General features: G+C 42.9%; 1 protein-coding gene across 6 annotated transcripts in view; it reads right to left on the bottom strand.

Moving 5' to 3' along the window:
* Positions 1-13,149: 13,149 nt before the first annotated feature.
* MPPED2 (metallophosphoesterase domain containing 2) overlaps positions 13,150-22,226 on the bottom strand; it is a 109,960-nt gene continuing 100,883 nt past the window's right edge. For all 6 annotated transcript variants that reach the window (XM_031505083.2, XM_021536715.3, XM_021536720.3 and 3 more), the window contains exons 5-7: positions 19,466-19,581; positions 16,818-16,931; positions 13,150-13,339 (exon numbers count right to left, since the gene is read on the bottom strand). In XM_031505083.2, coding sequence (XP_031360943.1) covers positions 13,221-13,339; positions 16,818-16,931; positions 19,466-19,581 — 349 coding nt within the window. In that variant the 3' untranslated portion in view covers positions 13,150-13,220. The remainder of the gene's footprint in view (positions 13,340-16,817; positions 16,932-19,465; positions 19,582-22,226) is intronic.

The raw sequence follows: 22,226 nt of genomic DNA, 5'->3' as shown, positions 1-22,226 counted from the left end.
GAGGATCAGGGTTCTCCCTGCTCTTTTGCAGTTGCACAGGACTTATAAAATCCATTTGTGATGAAAAGTGCAGCATTTTTGTAATGTCTGAGAGGTCTGTCCCGAGGATTGCCTATAACCACCACTCTGAGCTAATAAATAGGTTTATCTGTGAGCAGGTATTTTCATGAGTGACAGAGAGGCTGAAAATAAATCTCTTGCAACTTTTTGAGTTCTGTCATTAAAAACCCTCGTGGCTGGGTATAATGAAACCAGACCTCAAAGTCTGTGTGTGTGTTTGTGGGTATCCCACAGAACCAGCTGTCCTGACACCTGAGGATGTTTGTCAATGCACAAAACAGCAGCAGGTTTCATTTTTGGTGTGTGTACACACACACATAAAAGTGAAAACAAGATGTTTCATATTTTATATATGTTTGCATTTATATGTTTTATATATGTTTACATTTGTACACACATATAGAAATACACAGGTGTAAAGGAGCCCTCCCCTTGCAGCTCCTATAAATGGAGCAGTGTAACTCCTCAGCCCCCAAAAAAGTTAAAAGGAAAAAAAAGAGAAGGCAATTTTCTGATTAATTAAAAAAAAAAAATTACTTTCCTTCCCCCTCAAACAACAGCTACATCCATCCTACTTTTCCCTGAAACACAGCTGTTAGAATAGAATACATTTTGGGACAGCCCCACACGAATGCTGCTTTTCTGTGGCAGGGAGCAAAGCAATGACTGTGGTTTTCCCAGCAGGAATGTAGCACTTACCCGGACTGGGGATCCTCCTGTGCTGGAGAGGACGTGGGCAGGGCTCTGACACACACTCCTGAAATGGTCCTTGAGGTTCCTTTGAGCAGCCAGCCCAGCATTCCTGCTGTGTGCATCCCACTCCTCCCCAGTGCAGCTTTCTCTCTCCAGAAATCTCTTGCTCTCAGAGCTTTCAGATGCACGATCAGCTGCCTGGCATTACACGGTGATTCTCCAGCCAAGGGACTGAGTAGAAAAATCAGCCTCTTAAGCCACCTAAGTGTAAAAGTTGTGTCACTGGAGGAGAGTTAGGAAAGATGAAAATGGAATTGAAGCTGCATGGAGGCAGCAGAGGCTCCCTCTCACCCAGCAGTGACACACAGCCCACTCCTGCAGCTGGACAGGGAAGGAGCAGCTGACCATGGGGGAAAAGCACATTGGAGGGGCTCCCTTAGATGGCCATGTTTACATCTTGCTTTGGCTCTCGTTTGCTCTTTGTCACATCTTGGTTCATCCCTCCTGGACTGAGTGTCAAAACACATCTCATCTGGGGGGGCTGCTCTGACAGCCAGCACTGCCTTGGCTTGCTCCATCCCCCCTGGGGCCAGGCAAAAGGAGGCTGGAGCTGCCCCCAGGACATGCCAGGGTTTGCATTTTGGCTGCTTGGAGCAGAGGAGGGGTTTTTTAGCAGCATGGCTCGATGCTGTGAAAGAAAAGGGCTTCAACCTGCTTCTCATTAAAAAAAATAAAATAATAAAGCAGGGAGGCAGGGAGCGAGCTTCTGGGAATTCAGGGCTTTCCTCTGGCTGCCCTGGCAGGTCTGGGACCCTGGCAGGGGTCAGGAACCCCCTGGACAGAGCCCCCAGAGACACTGGCTGTGATCTCTGTCCATGGAAAAGAGTTTTCAATCTTACAGGATGAATTACAAGCTCTGAGGGTTTGATATGAGTAATTATTAAGTGTGGCATGGGTGCAAAAGTAAAATTTTAGGATTCTAGATGAGGGGTCCAAAGGGGACAAGCTGGAGGAAATTTGGTGTGCCTTGTCCTTTTTCTCCTTCTTCATGCCCTCCATGTCTCACTGTGGTGTTGGCATTTTTCTGTTGGTTCAGGCTGGGGACACACTGTCCAACGTAGGTGACAGATATTGGCACGTTATTGTAAATGCAGCCCAGGGAGTTTCTGGTATTTAATGTTTGTCACATCCCACTGAGGGCAGAGCCCCACACGCTGCCCTGCAGGACAGAGCTGGGCAGGGCAGCAGAACATGTTAGAGATAAACAGAATAAACAACCTGGAAACCAGCACAGACCAATTATGGCTTCTGCTTTGGCAGGGGGCTGAGAGACAGAGACTTTCTACAGTCTGGGAATCATCAATAGCTCAGATTCGGACACGAGCTGCTCTGTTTCTTTAAGGGAGAGAGTCTGTGCCAGCCCCTCTGCTGAGCAGCTCATGCCATTCTCTGCCCTGCTCCAAGTTTCTCAGTGACACTGAACTCCAGGTGACCCTCGCAGACAGTAATTGCTTTAGCACAGGCTTGACAACAACAGCAAGAACCTGGCTAAAAATAAGCAAAGCTTAAAATAAATTTCAGCTCTGGAGACCTGCTCATGTGAGGAATCCAGTAAATCACCTGTGTTTTCCTTGATGAGCACCAGAGTTCCTGGCAATTGGGAAAAAATGAGTTTTGAAGGGATTTTCAATGCCTCCTGCTCCAGTTTCCACCTGGCAGGAGTCAGCCAGGAAAGACAGCAGGTGGCCTTTAAGGGACCCTCATGGGATAGCTCCAGGCCAGCATCCCTGCACATTTACCCCAACAGCTACCTCGCTGAAAGGTGGGATTTAGAGAAAACCAAATGTAATTGCAGTGCCTGGGATAAATGCCTTTCCTTGCTTTGCAGCTGTAACAAAATGAAATTAAACTGGGCTCATGCTACCTGGCAATAAACTCTACCTAAAAATCATCAAAATTCAATCAAAAGTGCATTCAGTTACCCTTGCACTGGGAGGATGACACAACTCAAATGCCCCTCAGCAGGAAAAGGGGTATTCCAGCTGCAAGTGCTGCAGAAATTGTTTGTTCTGGACACACACAGAGCAGAGGCATGTGTGCAGTTCCAGAGTACTTCTAGAGCATTTCCTGTTACAGCAAACCACCTGAAAATAATCATCAGGGCAAATTAGCCAGCCTTGATCCTGCAGAAGTTTAAAAGGCATATGTACCTTGCTGCTACACTGAATCTGGGGTATCAATTTCCAGTAAATTCAACAGAAAGTAACCCTTCCTTTTTCAAGAAGAAAGTGTTTGACTTGAAGCGAATGCAGTTTCCTTTTTCTAGCCCACACAGTGGTGGCATACACAGGATGGATTTTGATTTGATGAGTAATGAAGGAGAGAAGCAAATTTTTTTTTTCCCCTGGCTGTTTTTTAGAGACATTTTCCTCAGTTTTCCAGGCTGACTTTCTCAGACAGCTGTCTCACAATAGGAGCCACTGAAAATGAGAATGTCCCTGTCCATGTGGCACAGCCTCCCCTTGCTCATGTTGTATTAGGAAAAGGCTGTCAGGACATTAGAGAAGAGCCCCAAATGTGGAATTGTACACAGCAATCAGGGAGTAATTGTGAGAAATGAATTTGTAGAAAATTCTTAAAGCTTAATCTGGCAAATAATCCAGGTTCTTGTGTTTTATCCTCTTAGGAAGACTTCAAGTGTTTCAAGAAAAGAATTTGCATCAAGTTTCAATCCCCTATAGCAAACACGCTGAAAATAAGTGTTTGAAACTTGAAATACCAGTGGGCTCCAGGATGTGCTGTGTGAGGCAAGAGGAGACATAATTTCCCTGCATACAGCTGTCTGGAAACTGTTTTTTTTTCTTTTCCCTCACCAATAAAAGCCAGAGTCTGATCCCAAATGTAAACTGAAATACTCACCTGACAGCAAATATTCAGATATTCCAGGCAATTTTAAAGCAGCACTTTCTCCCATGACAAATGAAAGATCTGAATTCTGAAAAATATATAGTCCACATCCTTTGCTTGTTTTCCGATTAAATACACGTCTGCTCTATCATCACTGCTGAGGTCAGCTTGGTCCAACAATTTTTGATGAGACACTGCAGTGGGCTTGCTGTTGGCTTTTTATTAAATGCCTACATTTCAGAAAAAAATTGTCTATATCAGCTTGCTAAATAACAAAACTGGTGAAATTGCTCATTTTAGTCATCATTTGGAATAGTAGTAATTATGCCTGTAACAGTAAAATGAGATTTTAATGCTGATTAATGAAACTGTTAAATTGTCAAGACTGCTAGTCACAGTTATCAGTCTCTGGAGACTGTGCCCTAAACCAGTTGTCATCATATGTGTAATATGGCTTCTTTTGTGGGACCAGATGTGAAGCATATGGTGACCTATTACAATAGGGATGAGCTCTAAGTCCATCAGGGCTGAATTATATTGGGCAAACTATGGGAAAATAACATCCACTGATCATTGCAGCATCACAGCAACTTTCTAGAGGGTGAGGGATGATGAAGGACTTGGGAAACTGCCTAGCTGAGGTAATAATTCCTGTAATTCTGATTTTCTTCCATGTTTGCGTGTATCCTGGAGGAAGGCTGTGTTGCAGTGCATGCAAACACACTGTAAAACATACTGCTGCTGCTTGTTCCCTTTCTTTTCATATTGCTGCCTTTCCTGCCTGTCTCAGAGCCCCATTCTCGCTGCTGGAGGGAAATCCTGTGGGGTGCTGGCTGCTGGCAGGGGGATCTGTGCAGCTTCCCAGAGGAGGAAATGTGCTGGGTGATGGGGAGGATACGGGGCTAGCCAGAGTTCCGAGCAGCAGGCAGGAAAATAAAAACTAATGGAATGAAACCAACTGCCCTCCTATGCAGAGGCAATTCTGGTGTGTTGGGCACATGTCACCTCCTTTTGGCCACTGTCACCGGGGCAGGCTCCTTGCAGGAAAGCAGTGAGTGTCTGCACTGAGCTCAGGAGGGGCATCCTGAGAGCACTTGTGCCCCTGGGAGGAAGAAAGAGAGCAAACTTCTCTGAACAACCTTATTTCCCCTTGCCCATTAACTAGAATGTAATCAAAAACTGTGCGTAGTCTTCAGTACATTGGCAGGTACAGCCCAGAGCAAAATACAACGGACTGCTTTTCAGTTTTGCTACTGCCACTTTGTGTTACTCCTCAAACGTTTCTGCCGTTCTGTGAAGGGTTTAACCTATTTACTCACGTGCAAATGGACACTGGCTGAAGATCAGAGGGGCTTGATTTGCCACGAGGAGCTTCAATCTTTTCTCAAAGGGAAAAGCAGCAGCTGGCCTGGATGGCAGGTCAGACACTCTGTCCTGTAGGTGAGTATCAAACTACCAGCACCCTGCCAACCCACGTGTGGAGTGGCAAATACACCACAGCACAGACACAAACTGAGTTTTAGAGGCCAGGGAAGTGTACACAGCTAGTTCAGTAACTAAACATATAAGTCAACAGGCAGGATGATTCAGATGATTCATAGGCATGTGCACTGTGCTTCACAGTCATTTCTAAAACCAGTGCTGTAATTGCTGAGGGTCAAACTTGCCTCAGGCAAGATGCTCTTGTTTGAATATATGCTCGGAGGAGGGAGTCAATTTTGTGGAAATCCCTTGCAAATTTTTTCCCTTGTCTTTTTTTCCAGCTGCCAAAAAATCTACTAGGCACAATTCCAGGATTTCTTCCCTTGCCCCCATTCTTGAGCTTTAGAATTGCCCTGGCCAGTGGAAGTGCTCTTCCCACAACCTGTCAGGTCTCACTGCTTTGGATGCAGTTTCATAGCAGCCAGTCCTGCACCCCTGACACACACGAGCAGCATCACCAACTTCACAAAATCAGATCCCCAGAAATGCTGAAATCTGTCCTACAATTCTGTAACCATGCAAGGCTGATTTACTGCAGCAGAAGCTCTCTTCAAATTGTCTGCCAACAGAAGCTGAGGTACTTTTTATTATATGGCCCAGCTTTCTGTGACAAATAGTGCTACCACAGCTTAATTGGCATTTATACAAATATTCTGGTCTGTAAATGATACTGGTGGAAGCCAGAGCTACAGCTGGGGCTGTCTGTATATGGTTACTGCACGGGGGATGGATAATTTGTTCCTTGGAAAAGTCTGTTTTCACAGGAACGTGGTTACAAAGCAGCCTCTCAAGTGCCACTGTGGGGAAAGCACATCACAGACAGAAGGTAATGACTGCTGACACCAGACCAGCTTTCCTCTTGTTCCAAATAAAAGCCAGCAAACTCTAAATCATCAGTGCAGCCACGCCGTGTACCTGCCCCCATTGTTCAGGCTTGGCTTTAAGCTGGGAACAAAATCTATCAAAATGCAGTTTCAGGGGAAAAAAATTTACTGTGTGACATGTACAGGTCCAACTGGCTGGTCTGAACAAAAGTAAACTGGGATTAAGATTTCAACAAAGAGCACTTCCCACTAAGGAATGGTGCCTTGGGAACTACTCCACACACACATAGGAGAAATCCTGTCCAAAACTCCACCTCCCCTCTCCAAACAAAAGAAAAATCTGGGGTAGGACGGTCCTGGAATTGTTCCTGCCCTGGCATTTTGGCACACACCCTTAAGAAGGAAGATTACAGTAAACAAGTCATAAACCACTATTTGTCTAACATTTGCCCAAACTATAACCTGTGTATTCTAGCCTGGAAATCCAGTTTGGAAATCTCAAATGCCCTTTCTGTTATCTACTGGTTATCTTTGGCTCAAGTGATAGTTTTAATGTGAAATCTTTTGTGGGCTTTCAAAATAATTTTGTTTCTAATCTGAATTAGGATTAGAAAACTGGCTCGTTCTCACTGTATGATCTTTCTAAATAAAAAGTTGTGAGGAATTGAATAGCAGCAAAATCAGAAAGTAAGGATTCCACCCTTAGTTTGGCTACAGGCCACTGGTGTTACTGTGGCTGATCAGTTTGGTTTTCCTCCCACAGCTGCTCTAACAGTAAAAATAACACAGTTACTGGCTTTTTGCTTTCCCTGATTCATGTTTGACTCGGGCTCCACAGCAAAGGGACCCTCTGACCACGTTTGACAAGGAACACCAAGTCAGGAAAGTCTCTGTGTTCCTGGAGTGCAGCTGAGAGCTCCAGCTTTTATTCACATAGCTGACAGTCTGCTGCAGGGCATTATGCTAAGAAAAGTAAATTTTGTCTCTGACTACCCACTGTGCTAAAGTCTGGTACCTACAGCAGCTCCAGAAAAATCTTAGAACAACGGGTAAGATTTTTTTTTAGTAAGAAATACCAAAAACCAGAATTTTTTAAACGTATTTCCAGATACAAGTATCTGTTTAAGAGTAACATGTAACTGGCAACATAAACATGTCTGAAAATCTGGCCTCAAACTGGTAACAGCAACACCAACCACTAATAAAACCAGATCACCTGAATTGCATTTTAAACTGATACAGCTCTTGGGTTTCAAAATTTTGTACTAAATGCAATTGATTAAGTCTGTGTATTCTGTAGTTTCAAGTCTGCAGAAAATTCAATAGCACTTTGAGCAAAAAGTCGCTCTGCTGATTAGGAGACCTTAATCAATACAGTTTAGCTCCTCTTAGGAATTGCCCCTCTCCCAGCCAGAGTTGGGCTTGAGCCTTGTAGTGTCAATATGATGCTCAAACAGAGCCTTCAAAATTCTCTAGATACCTCCTAACACAAACCCACTAACAAGGTGGTGGTACTGACAGAGCTGCAGTTTGTACCTCACAATAATGCAGATTTTGCACCTGCTTCAGATCTCAAAAAATCTATGCTAGTGCTCATACAAAAGCTTACATTGTTCCTGCAATTGCAGTAACTCACCAGAAAAGCAAATACTTTGCTGCGGTCCTTACACAAGAGTGAATGTTGAAAATGCTTGAGCACAGCATGTAAAACCCCTGATATTTGTGGTGCTGTTCCTTTAGTAACTGAGAGCCCAACAGACTGACTCCTGAGCCACTTCAATAGTAATGGCAATAAAAAAATACATCTTAATGCAATTCCGGGAAAACAAAGTCTTTTGTTTTATACTTTTAAGTCTAAGCTTTCTAGCCTAATTTTTTGAGTATGTTGCCATTTATCTGAACTCCTTGGACTTTATGCAGTCCCAGCTCTTCAGCTCGTAAGTCTGACAAACCCTATTGTACCACTGACACCTACCTAGATAAGTATCTGGGGAAGAGAAGGTGGGCTGTTCACTCAGTTATCCTAAACTCAGGTTTTTGTCACATCCCCTGTCGTGAATGTAAACCTTCACAAAATAAGTGACTGAGCTGTGCAGGGAGAATTACAGAGAAATGCTGCCCAGAAGAAATGAAAGGCTACTCTGATTCTATTCCATAAACAACAGAAAGCAAATTGAGCCTGAGGAAAACAAGAGGGAAGACAAAATGAGATGTATCCTTATAGCCACATCCTAATGGAATCACTGCAGCACTGCTGGCTCCTGCCAGAGGTGGAGGCAGGAAAGGGATAAACAGATGGGGAAGAAACAAATCAATATGGATCACTGAAAACTGATTTAGAGCACTGAGCTCGCTCAGACTTCTCTTGCATTTTCCCTTGATTGGGCTGGCAGGAAGCGAAGGTGAAAATGTTACAATCTGACTTCAGTTCTCCATGCTGCACTTGGGCTGCACTCTGGTGTGAGACTCCCTTTCCTGGCACTTCTGCACATCAGGCAGAGCTCTGGCAGCTGGAACCTGCCCACAGGGGTGCCGAGGGTGTCCTCTGACAGCCACCACCCCTGTCCAAGCCTGATCATAAATAACACCATTTCATTTGAGCAGCTCAAGTAAATTAGCTGGTGAGAGTGCTCAACAGCCTGGTCACAGCAAATGGGGAACCTGCAAGGAAGTCAGGATTAGTATAAAGGAAAGGAAATACGCTTGTTTTTACAATGCATTTCTCTCTCCATTATGAAGCTGTGATGTTAGGCAGAGAAAAAGCAGAATCCCTGCCAGCCTGTAACTGCTAGAGAATATTAGGTTGAAAAGAAGACATGGGGGAGTGAGGGAGAGAAGGAGTGAAAAGAAAATTCCAGAAACCTAATTCAAACACCTGTGGTCAAAAAGCAAGGTCTCAAGGAAGGCCCTGAGGTCAATATGACTACAGAGTTTGGAACTCTCCCTGTGACTTAACTTACAGATAGTTTCCAAGAGTTTCCTTAATTAAATTTGTCTAAGGAGAAAATACTGGTGTCAGTGAGGATAAAAACTCTGATTCACGGAAAATGGAAAAGAGAAAGGTAGCTTCAAGCAGGAGTCAGTCATCAATCTATTGCTGAGACAGAGTCTTGGCAAAACCCATCCTCCTGGCAGAACTTGCCTGGAGTAGAGCAGATTGATTTGACAGTCTCTTAGCCTAATAAATGCATGACCCCAAGGTCTGCTGAATTCACTAAATTGACTATGCAGAGAGAATTGGGAACCAATCACCTCTGGGGAGCTTCCTGCTCCTCAGCCCTCCCCTGCTGAAGGCCTTGACTGCTCTCAGCCTTGTGGAGATGAGGAGATGGGAGCTGCTGTCACAAGAAGAAAGGTTAATCGACTGCACTGCTGTTAATCCATCGCCTGGGAGGATTCAGCACGTGCAATAGGTGGGTCTCTATTCCCACCAAGAAATTCCTGCATCTTAACCAAGGACCATCTCCTCCAGCTGGAAGGATGAGTAATAGGCAGGAGCACAGTCCAGAGAGATGGCAGGTGTCTGATCCACAGCCAGCTGAAGTCAATAGAAAGACTCCTGGTGAGTTCAGTGGGCTTGGACCAGACCCCAAAGGAAGACTTATTACCCTGGGTTTGTTCTACATACATGCATTGAGCCACTTCCAGTGGAGAAAGATCCTTGAAATGAAGGAGATTCCTCACACACTTTTGACTGCCTGTGAAACCAAACTTCTACAAACCATGCTGTGTCCCAATTACCCTGACTGTCAGATATGGCTGACATTCAGCACAGGAAAATTATCTGCCTGTGACAGTACACACAAACATTACATTATCTACATTTCAAAATCTCCAAGGAGCACAACTAGAAAATAAGCCAAACTGCTAATATTTCCTGGCCATTTTTGTAATTGCTGCTAGCCAAAATGAGAGCTTTCTCAGAAGAGGAAAACTAGATCAGTTCTTGAAAGGACGAAAGAAAACTGAGGGAGTAAAATTTAAAATACCCTGGCATGGAGGAGAATGAGCTCAGTACTGAACCACCAGCAAGGTCAAGCTGAGAGAGCCTGAGAGAAAAAGATACCAGGAGAAAACCCAGGGTTAGAAAGCACCCCTGAAGACTTACCTCTGTAAATGAACAGCTGTATTTAGCCCCAACACCAACAGATGACAAAGCAGTGACTGCCCTTGATGTGTGTAAATGGGAGGAGGAAGCCTCAGCCTGCTGTGACAAATCCAGGCCCCTGTATGCCAGTGCAGAACCCCTTAGTGACACACCTGCTGCACCACACAGCCAAAAAGCCATGTGGCAAAGAGCTGGAACCAAGACTCACACCTTTAGGGCATCCATGGCTACAGGTACCAGCTAGGAGTTTATCCCAGAGGTTGCTACACATCTGCTCCCTCACAGCATCTGCTTCTTTAACATCTTACCCAAGGCAGGTTCCTGGGTGAACTTCCACTGCCATCCACTCCTTTTGCTGCCAGAAGTCTGCTCAAATCCTGGAACAAAGCTGTTGGCTTGGAAATCCTGCTTTTGGAATAACCCATTTCCTATGGAGAGGCAGAGACGTGACAGCCTGGTGCCATGGACCTCCTGCTGCAGCTAATGAAGAGGTGCCAGGCTCTCCAGAAGGCTGGAAAGCAACACAAGATACAGTGGCTATTCTCTGCTCACCTCAAAGCTCGTGGCACTACAGAGCATCTGAGGCTGTGGGTGTTTCCTCCTGATGCAGTGACAACATCCAAGAGATCAGTGAAACAGAATAATCCAAGGTGTGCTGCACACATGATTCCTGTGTGCCCCAAGAACTGCTTTTCTTCCAAGGACAACCATCTCAAAAGCTCTTTGCCAGTAGACAGCTGTGGCTGTCACAGCCAATTTCCTCATCTTCTCAGTGCTAGCTGAAAAAAAGCCCACAAGACAGACCCTGCATCTACATCCCAAAATAAGCATTAATATTTGGTGACCTTTCTTCCTTTGGCTCAGTTGATAAAATAACCAGCACTGCAAGCAAAGCGAGGCAGATATCATTAAGGAGTGAAGGCACCTATCTATTTCATAAGGAAACCTGACAAGGAATTCCATACAGAACAAGAACCAGATTTAAGACATACAGCAGCTTCTTCCCAAAAAAAAAAAAAGACTTTGGTATAGCAGACTTAGAAATGTGAAGATTTCGGCCAAGATCTGTGTCATGCATGTTGCATCAAAATACAGATGGTGGTCCTCTAAGTTGTATTCTGCTGTAAGAGCCTTGGATTTGTTTGTCTATTTTGTCTGTCTAATTTTTCTAATCTTTGTATCAAAATAATGTCAAAAGTTACCAACCTGTTAAGGTAAATGGGGATACTCTGTCCCTCTCCAGGAGTTGTGATGTTACTGTGGGTGCAGGTTCATGCAAACTGTACATTATTTTCTCATGTCTGAAAGCAGATTTTTGCAGCCATAGCTCCTGCTTTGGAAGAAGACTCTGTAATTATCTATCTAAGTGTGTGCAGCATCACCAGCAGTCCTGCAGTGTTTGTCAACCCGCTGCCCTACCAGTGGTGGGTCCTGCTGCAGCCACAAAACTGACAAGAGAGCCACATAAAAAGTGATGTATTTCACCTACTGACTATTCATTTTTTAGCCCAGAGTGGGTGAGCACGAGACACCTGCAGCTCGGTGCTAATGACCCAGTGAGGAAGCAAAAAGGCTCCTGCCTGATGGATTCTTCCTTGTGTCATTTGGAGCAGGGTCCCACAAGGTTTAAACTTGGTCACACTGAAGACCAACACCTAAAGACAAAAAGCCTTCTGCCACAGAAACCCACAGAACCAGAAGGGAAACTCAGGGCTCCACTGACCCAACTGGCAGCTGATGAATGGGCTGCAATATAAATGTACTGAGAAACAGAAAACTTCTTACTTACCCTTACCATCACTCCCCAAAATCGTTCATGCCACGAAAAAACCCCACAGATTTCCCTTGAAACACATATTTAAAAATCTTGCAATTTTATTTGCATATAAAGGCCGCTAGATATAATATCACAATAAATTTAAAGAAACAACTGCTTTTCTAAATTCCATTAACAAGGTAACATAAAACAGAACAAAGCTCAATAGCATTTACAGTGGTGGAACAGAAATAACTATCTGCAACAATATTTTGTGCTAGTGAGATTGCATTTACACACAGTGCAAAATAAGAAAAAGGAAATAAAAAAGACAAGAAGAATATTTAAATATAAAGGACAACTAAGCCTTATTTTATTTAGGCTTGATTGTATCCATTTGGCTCTATACATGCCTGAACTACAACAAAGATTTAACTCGGGCTCTTGAAGGCCTTGAGCACTTGGAAAAATGTGTCACATCCTTCATAATTTAGATGTGCTGTACAGCATAATTTTGCAGATGCTATACTGGCAATATTAAATCCTAGCTTAGTTATAATGCACAAAAAATACATATATATATAAATTCATATTTAAAAGGAGTCCGCATTTACATTTTTTTTTTTTTACTGCATGAAATACCTGCTCTTTGCAGCTTTCACCCCCAGTCTTTTAAAGCTAAAATAATTTAAAAAAGAAACAACAGAAGGTAGATATCACATACAGGCTGTGGCTATCTAGATCAGTCTTTATAAAGCAGGTAGAGACAAACAACTGAGAAGTCTATTCTCCCCTTTCTGAATCCTACCATGAATAGAAACAAGTTTAAGTACATGCACACGTGTCAAGAGGTAAATGGACCCCAAAACATCGTTTGTGCTACTAAAAAAACTGATATAAATTGAGACAAAAAGCTAACATTTAAATCTAGGGAAAAAAAAGACACTTAAAAAAACCCTGACAATAACAAAAGTTGTGCAAATTTGGGTGTATTTAAATGCTGCCTATTTTTTAGCTTATAATATAATATTAAAATAAGGTCTCTTACTTATTAAAAGAAAGCTTGGCTGTCCTTTTGAGAACACTATAACAATTTACAATGGAAAATTTATTGAAAAACAAAATTAATTTTACAAATTCACAATGCTTTATCAATTTAAAATGAATGCTGCATTTCCAAAAAGCACAACCTCTAACTTTTCTTCTTGTTTCTTTTGCACCAGCAAATTACAAATTAAAAAAAAAAAAAAATCCCAAACCCCACCCCAAAACAACCCCCCCCCCCCCCCACGACTGCCCCAAAATCCCCCTAGCCCCTATTTTGAAATAAACATGAATGTAAGTTTTGTAATTAGAAAATGGCAGTTTCTAGACCTTCCCCAGTAGTGCTTCAGGATCCTTGAGGGGTGGGAAGGTCGAAGATGATGGGAGGGTTGGTGGGCTGGAAGCTGACTGTGCAGGTGGAGGCGTTGATGTAGGTGGTGTAGCCATCTGTCATGATCCCATAACCTGTGGGGACAACGGGGCACGCTCACTGGGACGCCTCAGGCTCAGCTTTTCTATCTTCACATTCTGTGCTGCTTTAGTGTGCACTCCTGAGTTTCCCATCAGGGGATGCTGAGCTCTCTGCACAGAGCAGGGACACAAAACAATTCCTGCTCCAGCTGGGCACCAAGGACAAATGATCCAAATCTCAGCCCAGGAGCACAAACAGCGTGGGCTGGAGAGAGAAAAACAAGCAGGATGGGGCTGCCTGGGCTGAAGCTGGAATGGGACAATGAACTCCAAGGTGCCAATGGAGCAGAACTGATCCCAGGGAGAGCCCCCGGGAGCGCTCGTGCATTTTGGGACCATTTTGGGTCATTTGGGTGCAGCCCTGGCTGGGCTCTGGTGCTGCCCAAGGTGCATCCATGGAGGAGATCCTTTTAATCAATCCCTGCTTTATTCTTTAGCTCTGTCCAGCCTCTGTTCCAGGGCAGCTTTCCCAAGGCATCAACTACCAGGGACACATGGAGCACCCCAAGGCTGCTGGGGCTTCCCTGCTGTGCAGTAAAAACAAATTAACCCCTTCAAAATTACACCAGCCCCTTCTGGCATCTCTGCCACAAATGCTCAACTGAAAAAAATACAGTGGGCTGTGTTTGAGGTAAGAACAGGTAGTTTTGGTTTAAGCACAAACTTTTTGTCACCCCTGGAAAATCATCTGTTGCAACTGGGTGTGGCAGAGACACAAACCACACATGTACTTTTTCTAAGTAGTGAGCTATAGCTTGCATGCCTGTCAGAAGTAAAAGACCATTCAGAAGCAAAGGATTTTGAAGTAACTTTAGTTTAGCCTCAACACCCCCTCTCGAAAAAACAACCTGAAATCTGTCATCTCCCATGTGCTGGCCCTCATCACCCAGTGCCTCATCCCAGCACCGCCCCGCTGCTGCTCACACTGGCTTTGATGCCTTGGGAAGACTGGCCTAGAGCAAAGGCTGGACAGAGCTAAAGAATAAAGCAGGGATTGATTCAAAGGATCTCCTCCATGGATCCACCTTGGGCAGCACCAGAGCCCAGCCAGGGCTGCACCCAAATGACCCAAAATGGTCCCAAAATGCACGAGCGCTCCCGGGGGCTCTCCCTGGGATCAGTTCTGCTCCATTGGCACCTTGGAGTTCATTGTCCCATTCCAGCTTCAGCCCAGGCAGTCCCATCCTGCTTGTTTTTCTCTCTCCAGCCCACGCTGTTTGTGCTCCTGGGCTGAGATTTGGATCATTTGTCCTTGGTGCCCAGCTGGAGAAGGAATTGTTTTGTGTCCCTGCTCTGTGCAGAGAGCTCAGCATCCCCTGATGGGAAGCTCAGGAGTGCACACTAAAGCAGCACAGATTGTGAGAAATAGAAAAGCCAAAACCTGAGGCATCAGCTTCTGAAACCTTAGGTACTCCTCAGCAGGTTAAAAACACACACACATGCACATCTCCTCAGGCTGCCCAGGGAATGTTTTTCTGCCCTGTCCCCAAAGTGTTCAAAGCCAGGCTGGACAGGACTCTGAGCAGCCTGGGATAGTGAAAAATATCCCTGCACATGGCAGAGGGTTTGGAATGAGATGATCTTTAAAGTCCCTTCCAGTCCAAACCATTCTATGGCTCCATTATTTAATTTATATATCTATTTTACAACAATTTTATGGAAGAGTGTGTGTTTTCAGCTGACATCCACAGAAAGCTTACAAAGAAGCTTGAAAACATCTAGGAAGTATTTGACCCATATGTACTTAAAAAAAACCCAAAAAAAACCCCCAAAAAACACCAAAAAACCCCAGAGTTTCATGGAGGAAGAAAGCTTCCTATTGCAAACCCACAGAGGAAAAAGGTTTTTTCTTTTAAACCATTATGATACAGTACAGATCACTGCTGTCTGAAAGCCAAGATAAATACAGCTACCCACAGTGCCTATCAGAAAGAATAATCACTTCAGAATTGCTGCACTGTCCACCTGTATCACTTTATTTATTTAGACTGGCAATTTTGATTTAGATCATCTCATGGTGGGAAAAACCTTGTTTGTGGTTGTTTTGCTTATCAAACAGGGGGAAAAAACCTGCATCACCAAAATATGTGTATAGCCTCTGTTGGCTCCTGAGAGTGTGGTGCATGTTCATCTCAGCTGGGATTGGATAAAAATTAATTGCACCCTAAGATAATGCTCTCAACACTTTGCTGTTTCTTCCTGGTACTGAAACAAGCCATTCTTATGTCATCTGTTTAAGTACTTGGAATTAGTTTAAATTTTTGCTGGCATTTTTACAAGAATTTATTTGAATGCTCACTTTTAATATGTCCTGCTGCCTTTCCCAGGAAATTTAAATGTGGTGCTTTTTCATAACGATGCTCTTGGACATTCAGACACCCTCCTCTCCCACCTTTAGCACTGTTACAACCACAAGTTTCACCACCCAAATTTACAATTTACACATTTTAGCTGGGAGTCTTGCCATATTAATTTATTTTTAATATGCAAGGACTAATATTTGTACAAAATACCCAATATTTTTAATGGGTATATTAAAGGACTGTTATTTATGCCTCTATGCAGAGGGTCATGTCAGCATTCCTGGTATAAACTCTTTATTTACACATGCCAGGGATGGAAATCATTGTATGAAGCCACAAGGGCTTCAGAAAAACCAATAGCACTGGCAGAGAAAGCTGTCCTCTTTTTATTTGGCTTTTATGAAGTCCTCAAAATCTTTAGGCCTATGGAGAACCTAGTTAAAGACAATGGAGAAACCTCCAGGGGGAGAATATAAAACATTTAATGTGTAATTTTGAGTTGCAGGGTCATGAAGTCTTGCACTCTCTCCCAGGCAGAACTCCTAGTGTTTGTCTCTCAGCCACATGAAAGCCACAAAATTGTATTAAATATTTAAGTATCTCCAGAATGGATTTAATCTCTCAGTCTCTTCCCCTCCACTGCCACAAACTGAGCTTGTTGTTTCTGAAGCTTCACACTCTGCTGTGCTGGCAATGACAGAGGGGGAATATCTCTTCCAAAACATGAGACTAACTCGAGGTGCCCTCCTTTCTGCTGCTCCTTATACCTTGAGGGAGGTGAAGTTGTCTTCACATTTCCTTTTTTTTCCTCTAGCATCTTTCTTAGCTCCTGTGCTTGGAGTAATGGGGATAATTTTCATTTTGGCTCGCAAATGTGGGGAATCTCATCTGTTTCTCTAACTGAGTTTGTCAAAATCTGAATTGCTTTCAAATAACCTGCATGGAACAACCTTTGCTGCACAGTGAAAGATGTAGGTGGCTAAATGTAGCACACATTCCTGAAACAGTCTGCTTTAATTCTGGAATAAATTTACAAAGTGCCACGCAGGCAATCGCTTCCCTGAACTCCGTCCCTACTTTAATCCAATATGCCATTACCCACTGCAATACACCACCAAAATGTGCTCCTGGAAATCTGAGCTGCAGCAGGGAACAGCTCTGCTCCTTACCTTCATGAATCCCACCAAAGACGTGGAGTTTGGGCCTGACCCTCCTCTGCACCGTGTTCAGCAGCTCCACACAGCCCACTCTCTGCAGCTCCTTGGGAACCCAGTCTCGGAAACCTGAAGGCACAAAAAGCAATCAGTGCTGTGCACTTTCCCTCTTCAGGTGAGGTTTCACCCTGTCTTTCAGGAAGTCATAATTCACACTGGGTTTATTGCATTATCTCCAGTCATAACCTCTCCATTAAAGCACACAATGGCTTTTAAGAAATGTTTCACTGTCACTTTGTCTTCCTTAAGATTTCCTCCCTCCATCTGCATTAATATTTTTTTCTGGATGTGATTTGTTTTTTTGAACTATAGGTTTCTTCCACCTTGAAACCCCAGGGACTGGGCACTGTTGCAGAGTTTTCCTGGCACTGCTGCAGATTTTTCTTCCCTTTCCCCTGGCTCTTACAGCAGTTACTCCAGAAATGAAACATCTCAGGAAGATGAGCTAAGCTACGACTCAGTGCCAAAGATTTAAAATACAGACTGCCACATTTTCTGGAGCAGCGTGGTCTGCAGGCATCAGGTCACTTCTGAGCCCTCATCACCAGCCTCAAACCACACAAAAAGTGCAACCCAGCTCCCAACAAGCCAGTGCAGAAAAATTAACATACAGAAAAATTATTACATAAGCTGCCATCAGTCCCTGCAGGAGCCTGCTGCCTGGACTGGCATGGAAAAGGCAGTGAAAGGGAAATCAGGAGCCACATCCAGCTGCAGCACCATTCTACTGACTTGAGCAAAAACATGCTGGGACATGAACTTGGCTAAATTTTAGAGTGACCAAAGGGTCCAGCTATAGCTCTACCTCCCTCAATATTCACTTAATAAGTTAACACTCATTTAAAAAGCAGTATTTTATCAATGTTATCATACAGGCTGAGACCTAGAGCCCCTCATTTTAGGCACAGTATTGACACCTAATCCGTGTCTGTAGCTGAGATACAGTGCCAGCCTTTTGAAACTGAACTTCATTATCTCCTTCAAACACAACATTTAAGCAGGCTTATTCAATTACAGCACTCATTAGTGTCTGCTGCATCACTGTATTTCTGTATGAACCCAGTTCAGAGCAGATGGATGAACAACCCATTTAAAATAGAACCCATGAAACATTATAAACACATTTGGAGTTGGGGTTTTTTTTGTTATTTTTTGGGAAAATTGAGTGATTAAGAGAGTGCTGTTCAAGGCCCTGGTTTGCAGCACACTGGCAGCTCCAGGAAGATTAAAGAGAGTTTGCTGATCATCTTACAACATTCTCTAAATAATGTTAAAAAACTAGTCAGAATATAAAAGGAATAGTAAGGGTAATTGGTTAAAAACTTTCTGGACTTTTCTTTTTTCCCCTTAGCTTGAATTGCTGACTCTTAATTGTGGTAAAAGAACATAAGCATGCATTAATTCCTGAATTCACAGTCACCAAGAGGCTCTAAAAGAACACTGAACCAGCCTGCAAGTGCTTAAAATGCTGGTTTATAGTGGCACCATGCAATTCTGAGCAGATTTTACATATTTCCTGCCATGAATGGATTAAGTGACTGTGATTTGGTCACTCCCTGTGATTGTGTGACCCCTTGGACTGCCAGAGCTCAGTAAAACCCTGACAAAAATCCTAAAACCCTGACAAAAATCACTGCTCTCAGAGTAAGGGCAATGAAGACACTGCCACACTTCCTAATCCTGAGAAGTGGAATTTGGAAGAGGCTCAGCTGTTGGAAAGGCAGCTGGGATGGTCAAGCCCCAGTCCCAGGCTGCCTGCCCCACGGAGGAAAGGCAATAAAAAATACATTCTTGTGCCTCGTGGGGCACAGGCTGGAGGCAGGACAGTGGGAGTCCCCAAAGGGCTCTAGTGAGGGCTTGAGCTGCTCCAGAGCTGCCAAAACTGGGCACTCCTGCCTCTGCTGGATGAGAGTCCTGGGGTCCTGCTGAGCCTGGCAGAGCTTAGTTTGCACCTCAAGACTGAGAGCAGCCAATGACTCACACTGACAAGCAAAACTCAACTAAATTAGGAACTTCAGCTACCTAATGAAGAAACAAATTATGCATTCACACACTGGTGCTCACCTGTCATTAGCTCAAGTTAGGAACAATTATCTAAGAACATAATTTTATTCCTTCACAAATTTTTTATAAGACAATTAATACCTTTAAAACTATTCTTACATATTCTAAGTTTACAAGGACATTATCAAGGAGAATATGTGACTACATAGTTCCAAACTCTTGACTGCTCCTCTCAAACCTTCAAATGACATGACACTGTAGTGAGAAAAGGTTTCAAAAGTTTTAGTCAATCTCTAATAAGTCATATGGGATTGAAAACTGGTTGTCAGATTAATATATTCTTAAATAAAATGTCACACTATAATGGTTATGGTGTCAGATATTTGATCTTCCCTAGCTTGAATTTAATAAAAAAATTCAAGTTTTTTATGGAAGCTCAACAGATCAGCTAAGCCTAATCATCATTTTCCACTTCTTTAAGAAAGTTTTCCAATCCACAGTTTTTACTCTGGGTGCAATTACAGTATATCTTACAGCATTATCAACTTTGAAAGTAAAATTCTTATGCAAAAATCACACAGAACTTCTGTTTCACTTACCAAGGGGAGGTCCATGTGTCATTAGTATATCAATTCCCTCAGGAATAAGGTTCCACTTGTCTAGCAAAGACTGACCTCTGGGCAGATTAAAGCCCCATCCATTAAACCAGGGTGTCCTTTGGGGAAAATAAGACAAACTGCATCAGTTTGAAATTAAAAAAAAATTTCTTCCCTTCTCCAATTTTTTTCTGAATTAAAACAATTTTGTGCTTCAGAGATTACCTGCAGACAGCCTTTTTCAAGGGGGTGCCCCTGACACACACTGATCCAAATACACACATATGTTAAAATACACATTTGAATTTAGATTCATGTCTGATGTTATTTCTGTACTTTACGTGCAATCAGCCCTGGGGGCATTTACTCACTAGAGAGAAAGGGAAAAACACTAAAATAACAGAGCCTAAACCTTAAGCTTTTTATCACAGTTCGGGAATGTTCAAACTCTTTCCCTATGCTAACTATCAAAACAACCCAAATATTTTTTTGGAGGCAAAAATCAGTTTCAAGAGTCGAAACAGTTGAAACAAGTTGAAATAGTTTCAAGGTTTTCAGACAAGAGGCTCGATGGGGCAGCACCATGTGTGCCACTGTGACATTTCACTAAACTCAACCTTGCTCCTTTCAGCAATTTGTATAGCAGAACTGTCACCCAACTGGGTTTTGAACCCCTGAGCCTCCTAGAGATACAGGAAAGACAAAACAAAAATAATAAAAGAAGACACAATAAAAATAATAAAAGAAATAAACATTCACACAATGTTCAGCCTTACAGTGATTTTTTAAACTGATCTTATAATTTAGAATTCATATAGTGTTTCTCAAGGAAAACTGACACCTTCAGTGCTCTCCAGCAGAGCACAAAGATGTTCTGAGATACTGGTTTATCCACCAACCCAAGCATGTAGCAATGACAAGAACATTTTCTAGCACTTTTTTAATATATAGCTTTTTAAACATGTAATTTTGATACAGGGCTATCATAATAAAGCCCATTCCTATCAAATAAGTACACAGAAACAATTGCTCTGATGAAATACAGGAATATTTAGATTTGTTACCAATGACCTTTCATACAGCTCTTAGTATTGTACTAATTTTAAGAGTTTGCATCTGTGCATATGATTCCCAGAGCTCAGTTTTAGACTTTGTTTTCTAGGTAGGATTCTCTTGTCCTAGCCCTGGTCATATTTCTGAAAGTTCAGGCTACTCCTGAAGTCTTCTGTGTGCTGCAGTTCTGAAAACAGAAAACAGAAACTAGGGGCAAAAAACAACCACAAACCAACCTCAAAAAAAAAAACCAAAAAACAAAAAAACAAACATACCTGTTAAAACAGAGGTAATTCAAGTGCTGCATAATTTCATTATGTAATCTGCCTCATCTCCCCACTAAATTATTCATTTTTCCAGCCTCAAATATGCATTTGAGTGGGAATATCCTGCTGAGACGACATCTCTAATTTTTATTTTGTTATAATTAAAGCATTTTGTTTTGCTGAGACAATAATTTGACCAATGAGGATTGTACTCAACTCTGTGGATGATCTGCATTCCTGACAACTGGCAGTATGGAAAAACAGCAGGCGCTGCTAATATAGGGGCAGGAAGGTCACTGGTGCCTTTGTGACAAATAATAGACATATCCCATGTAGTCCTGCAGGATAATGCTCATACTACACACACACAGGAACTCATTCAAGCCAGCAGACTTCCTGAATGAACACTGACAAAAGACAGGAAAATTAGACTTTAGTCAAAGGTCTGATGGGAGTTGTGTGCTCAGCCACGAGGCTTCACTCACCTCTCACAGCTGCCTTGCTCTGCACCCACTGAGGCACCCAAAAACCCTCCTGTGCTGCAGAGCAAGGTCTGTGCACCCTGCAGGGTGTTTGTGTGCAGCTGAATTAAAACTGAAGCTGCTTGTCTTGGCTTCAGCTAAACCACAAGAATTTCTGCTTTCCTAGGACTGGCTTTCCTGAAGCACGTATCCGAGTTCCCCTTCCTATAACATTCCTAGATTTTAACCTATGGAGATTATTGTAAGCAGTCAGAAGTTAAAATATCCCTTCCTATAACATTCCTAGGTTTTAACCTATGGAGATTATTGTAAGCAGTCAGAAGTTAAAATATCCCTTCCTATAACATTCCTATGTTTTAACCTATGAAGATTATTGTAAGCTTCAGGGCTGCAGTCAGAAGTTAAAATATTCCTTCCTATATCATTCCTAGGTTTTAACCTATAGAGATTGTTGTAACCTTCCAGGGCTGCAGTCAGAAGTTAAAATATCGTTTGGCTAAATATTCTGTTGCTTAAAACAAACAAACACACAGCGCCCGGGTCAAACTTTTCACTGTCAATTAATGATTCTTTCCCCACTTGCATTTCTCCTGCAGATAAGACTGTAGTTATTACAACATAGTTAAACCTGAAATGTGAAACCACATCTGTGATGTCTCTGGAGCTCTTCGGAGACAACGACCACAGAAAAACCTGGATTTGTCTGCAGGAATTTTATTTTATTTTCTTCTGAAGCACTGTGGAAGGAGGAGGAGGGGAGCCTGAGCGCAGATAAATTCCTCATTCACCAACCTCTGTAATTAGCTGTGACTAACAGGCGCCACATGGGAATCCACTTGCAAGAAAACTTTTGAGAAACCTTCCTCATTATGCACAAAGAAAGATGGTCAAGTACTTATTTAATATACTGAAGATTTTCATCCAAAAGGGGTAAATCAAAGAGAAGAGCAGGCACGACGGGAA

Source organism: Lonchura striata, chromosome 6 (genome assembly GCF_046129695.1).
Source record: "Lonchura striata isolate bLonStr1 chromosome 6, bLonStr1.mat, whole genome shotgun sequence".
NCBI lineage: Eukaryota > Metazoa > Chordata > Aves > Passeriformes > Estrildidae > Lonchura > Lonchura striata.
This window is presented reverse-complemented; position numbering and strand designations above follow the sequence as displayed.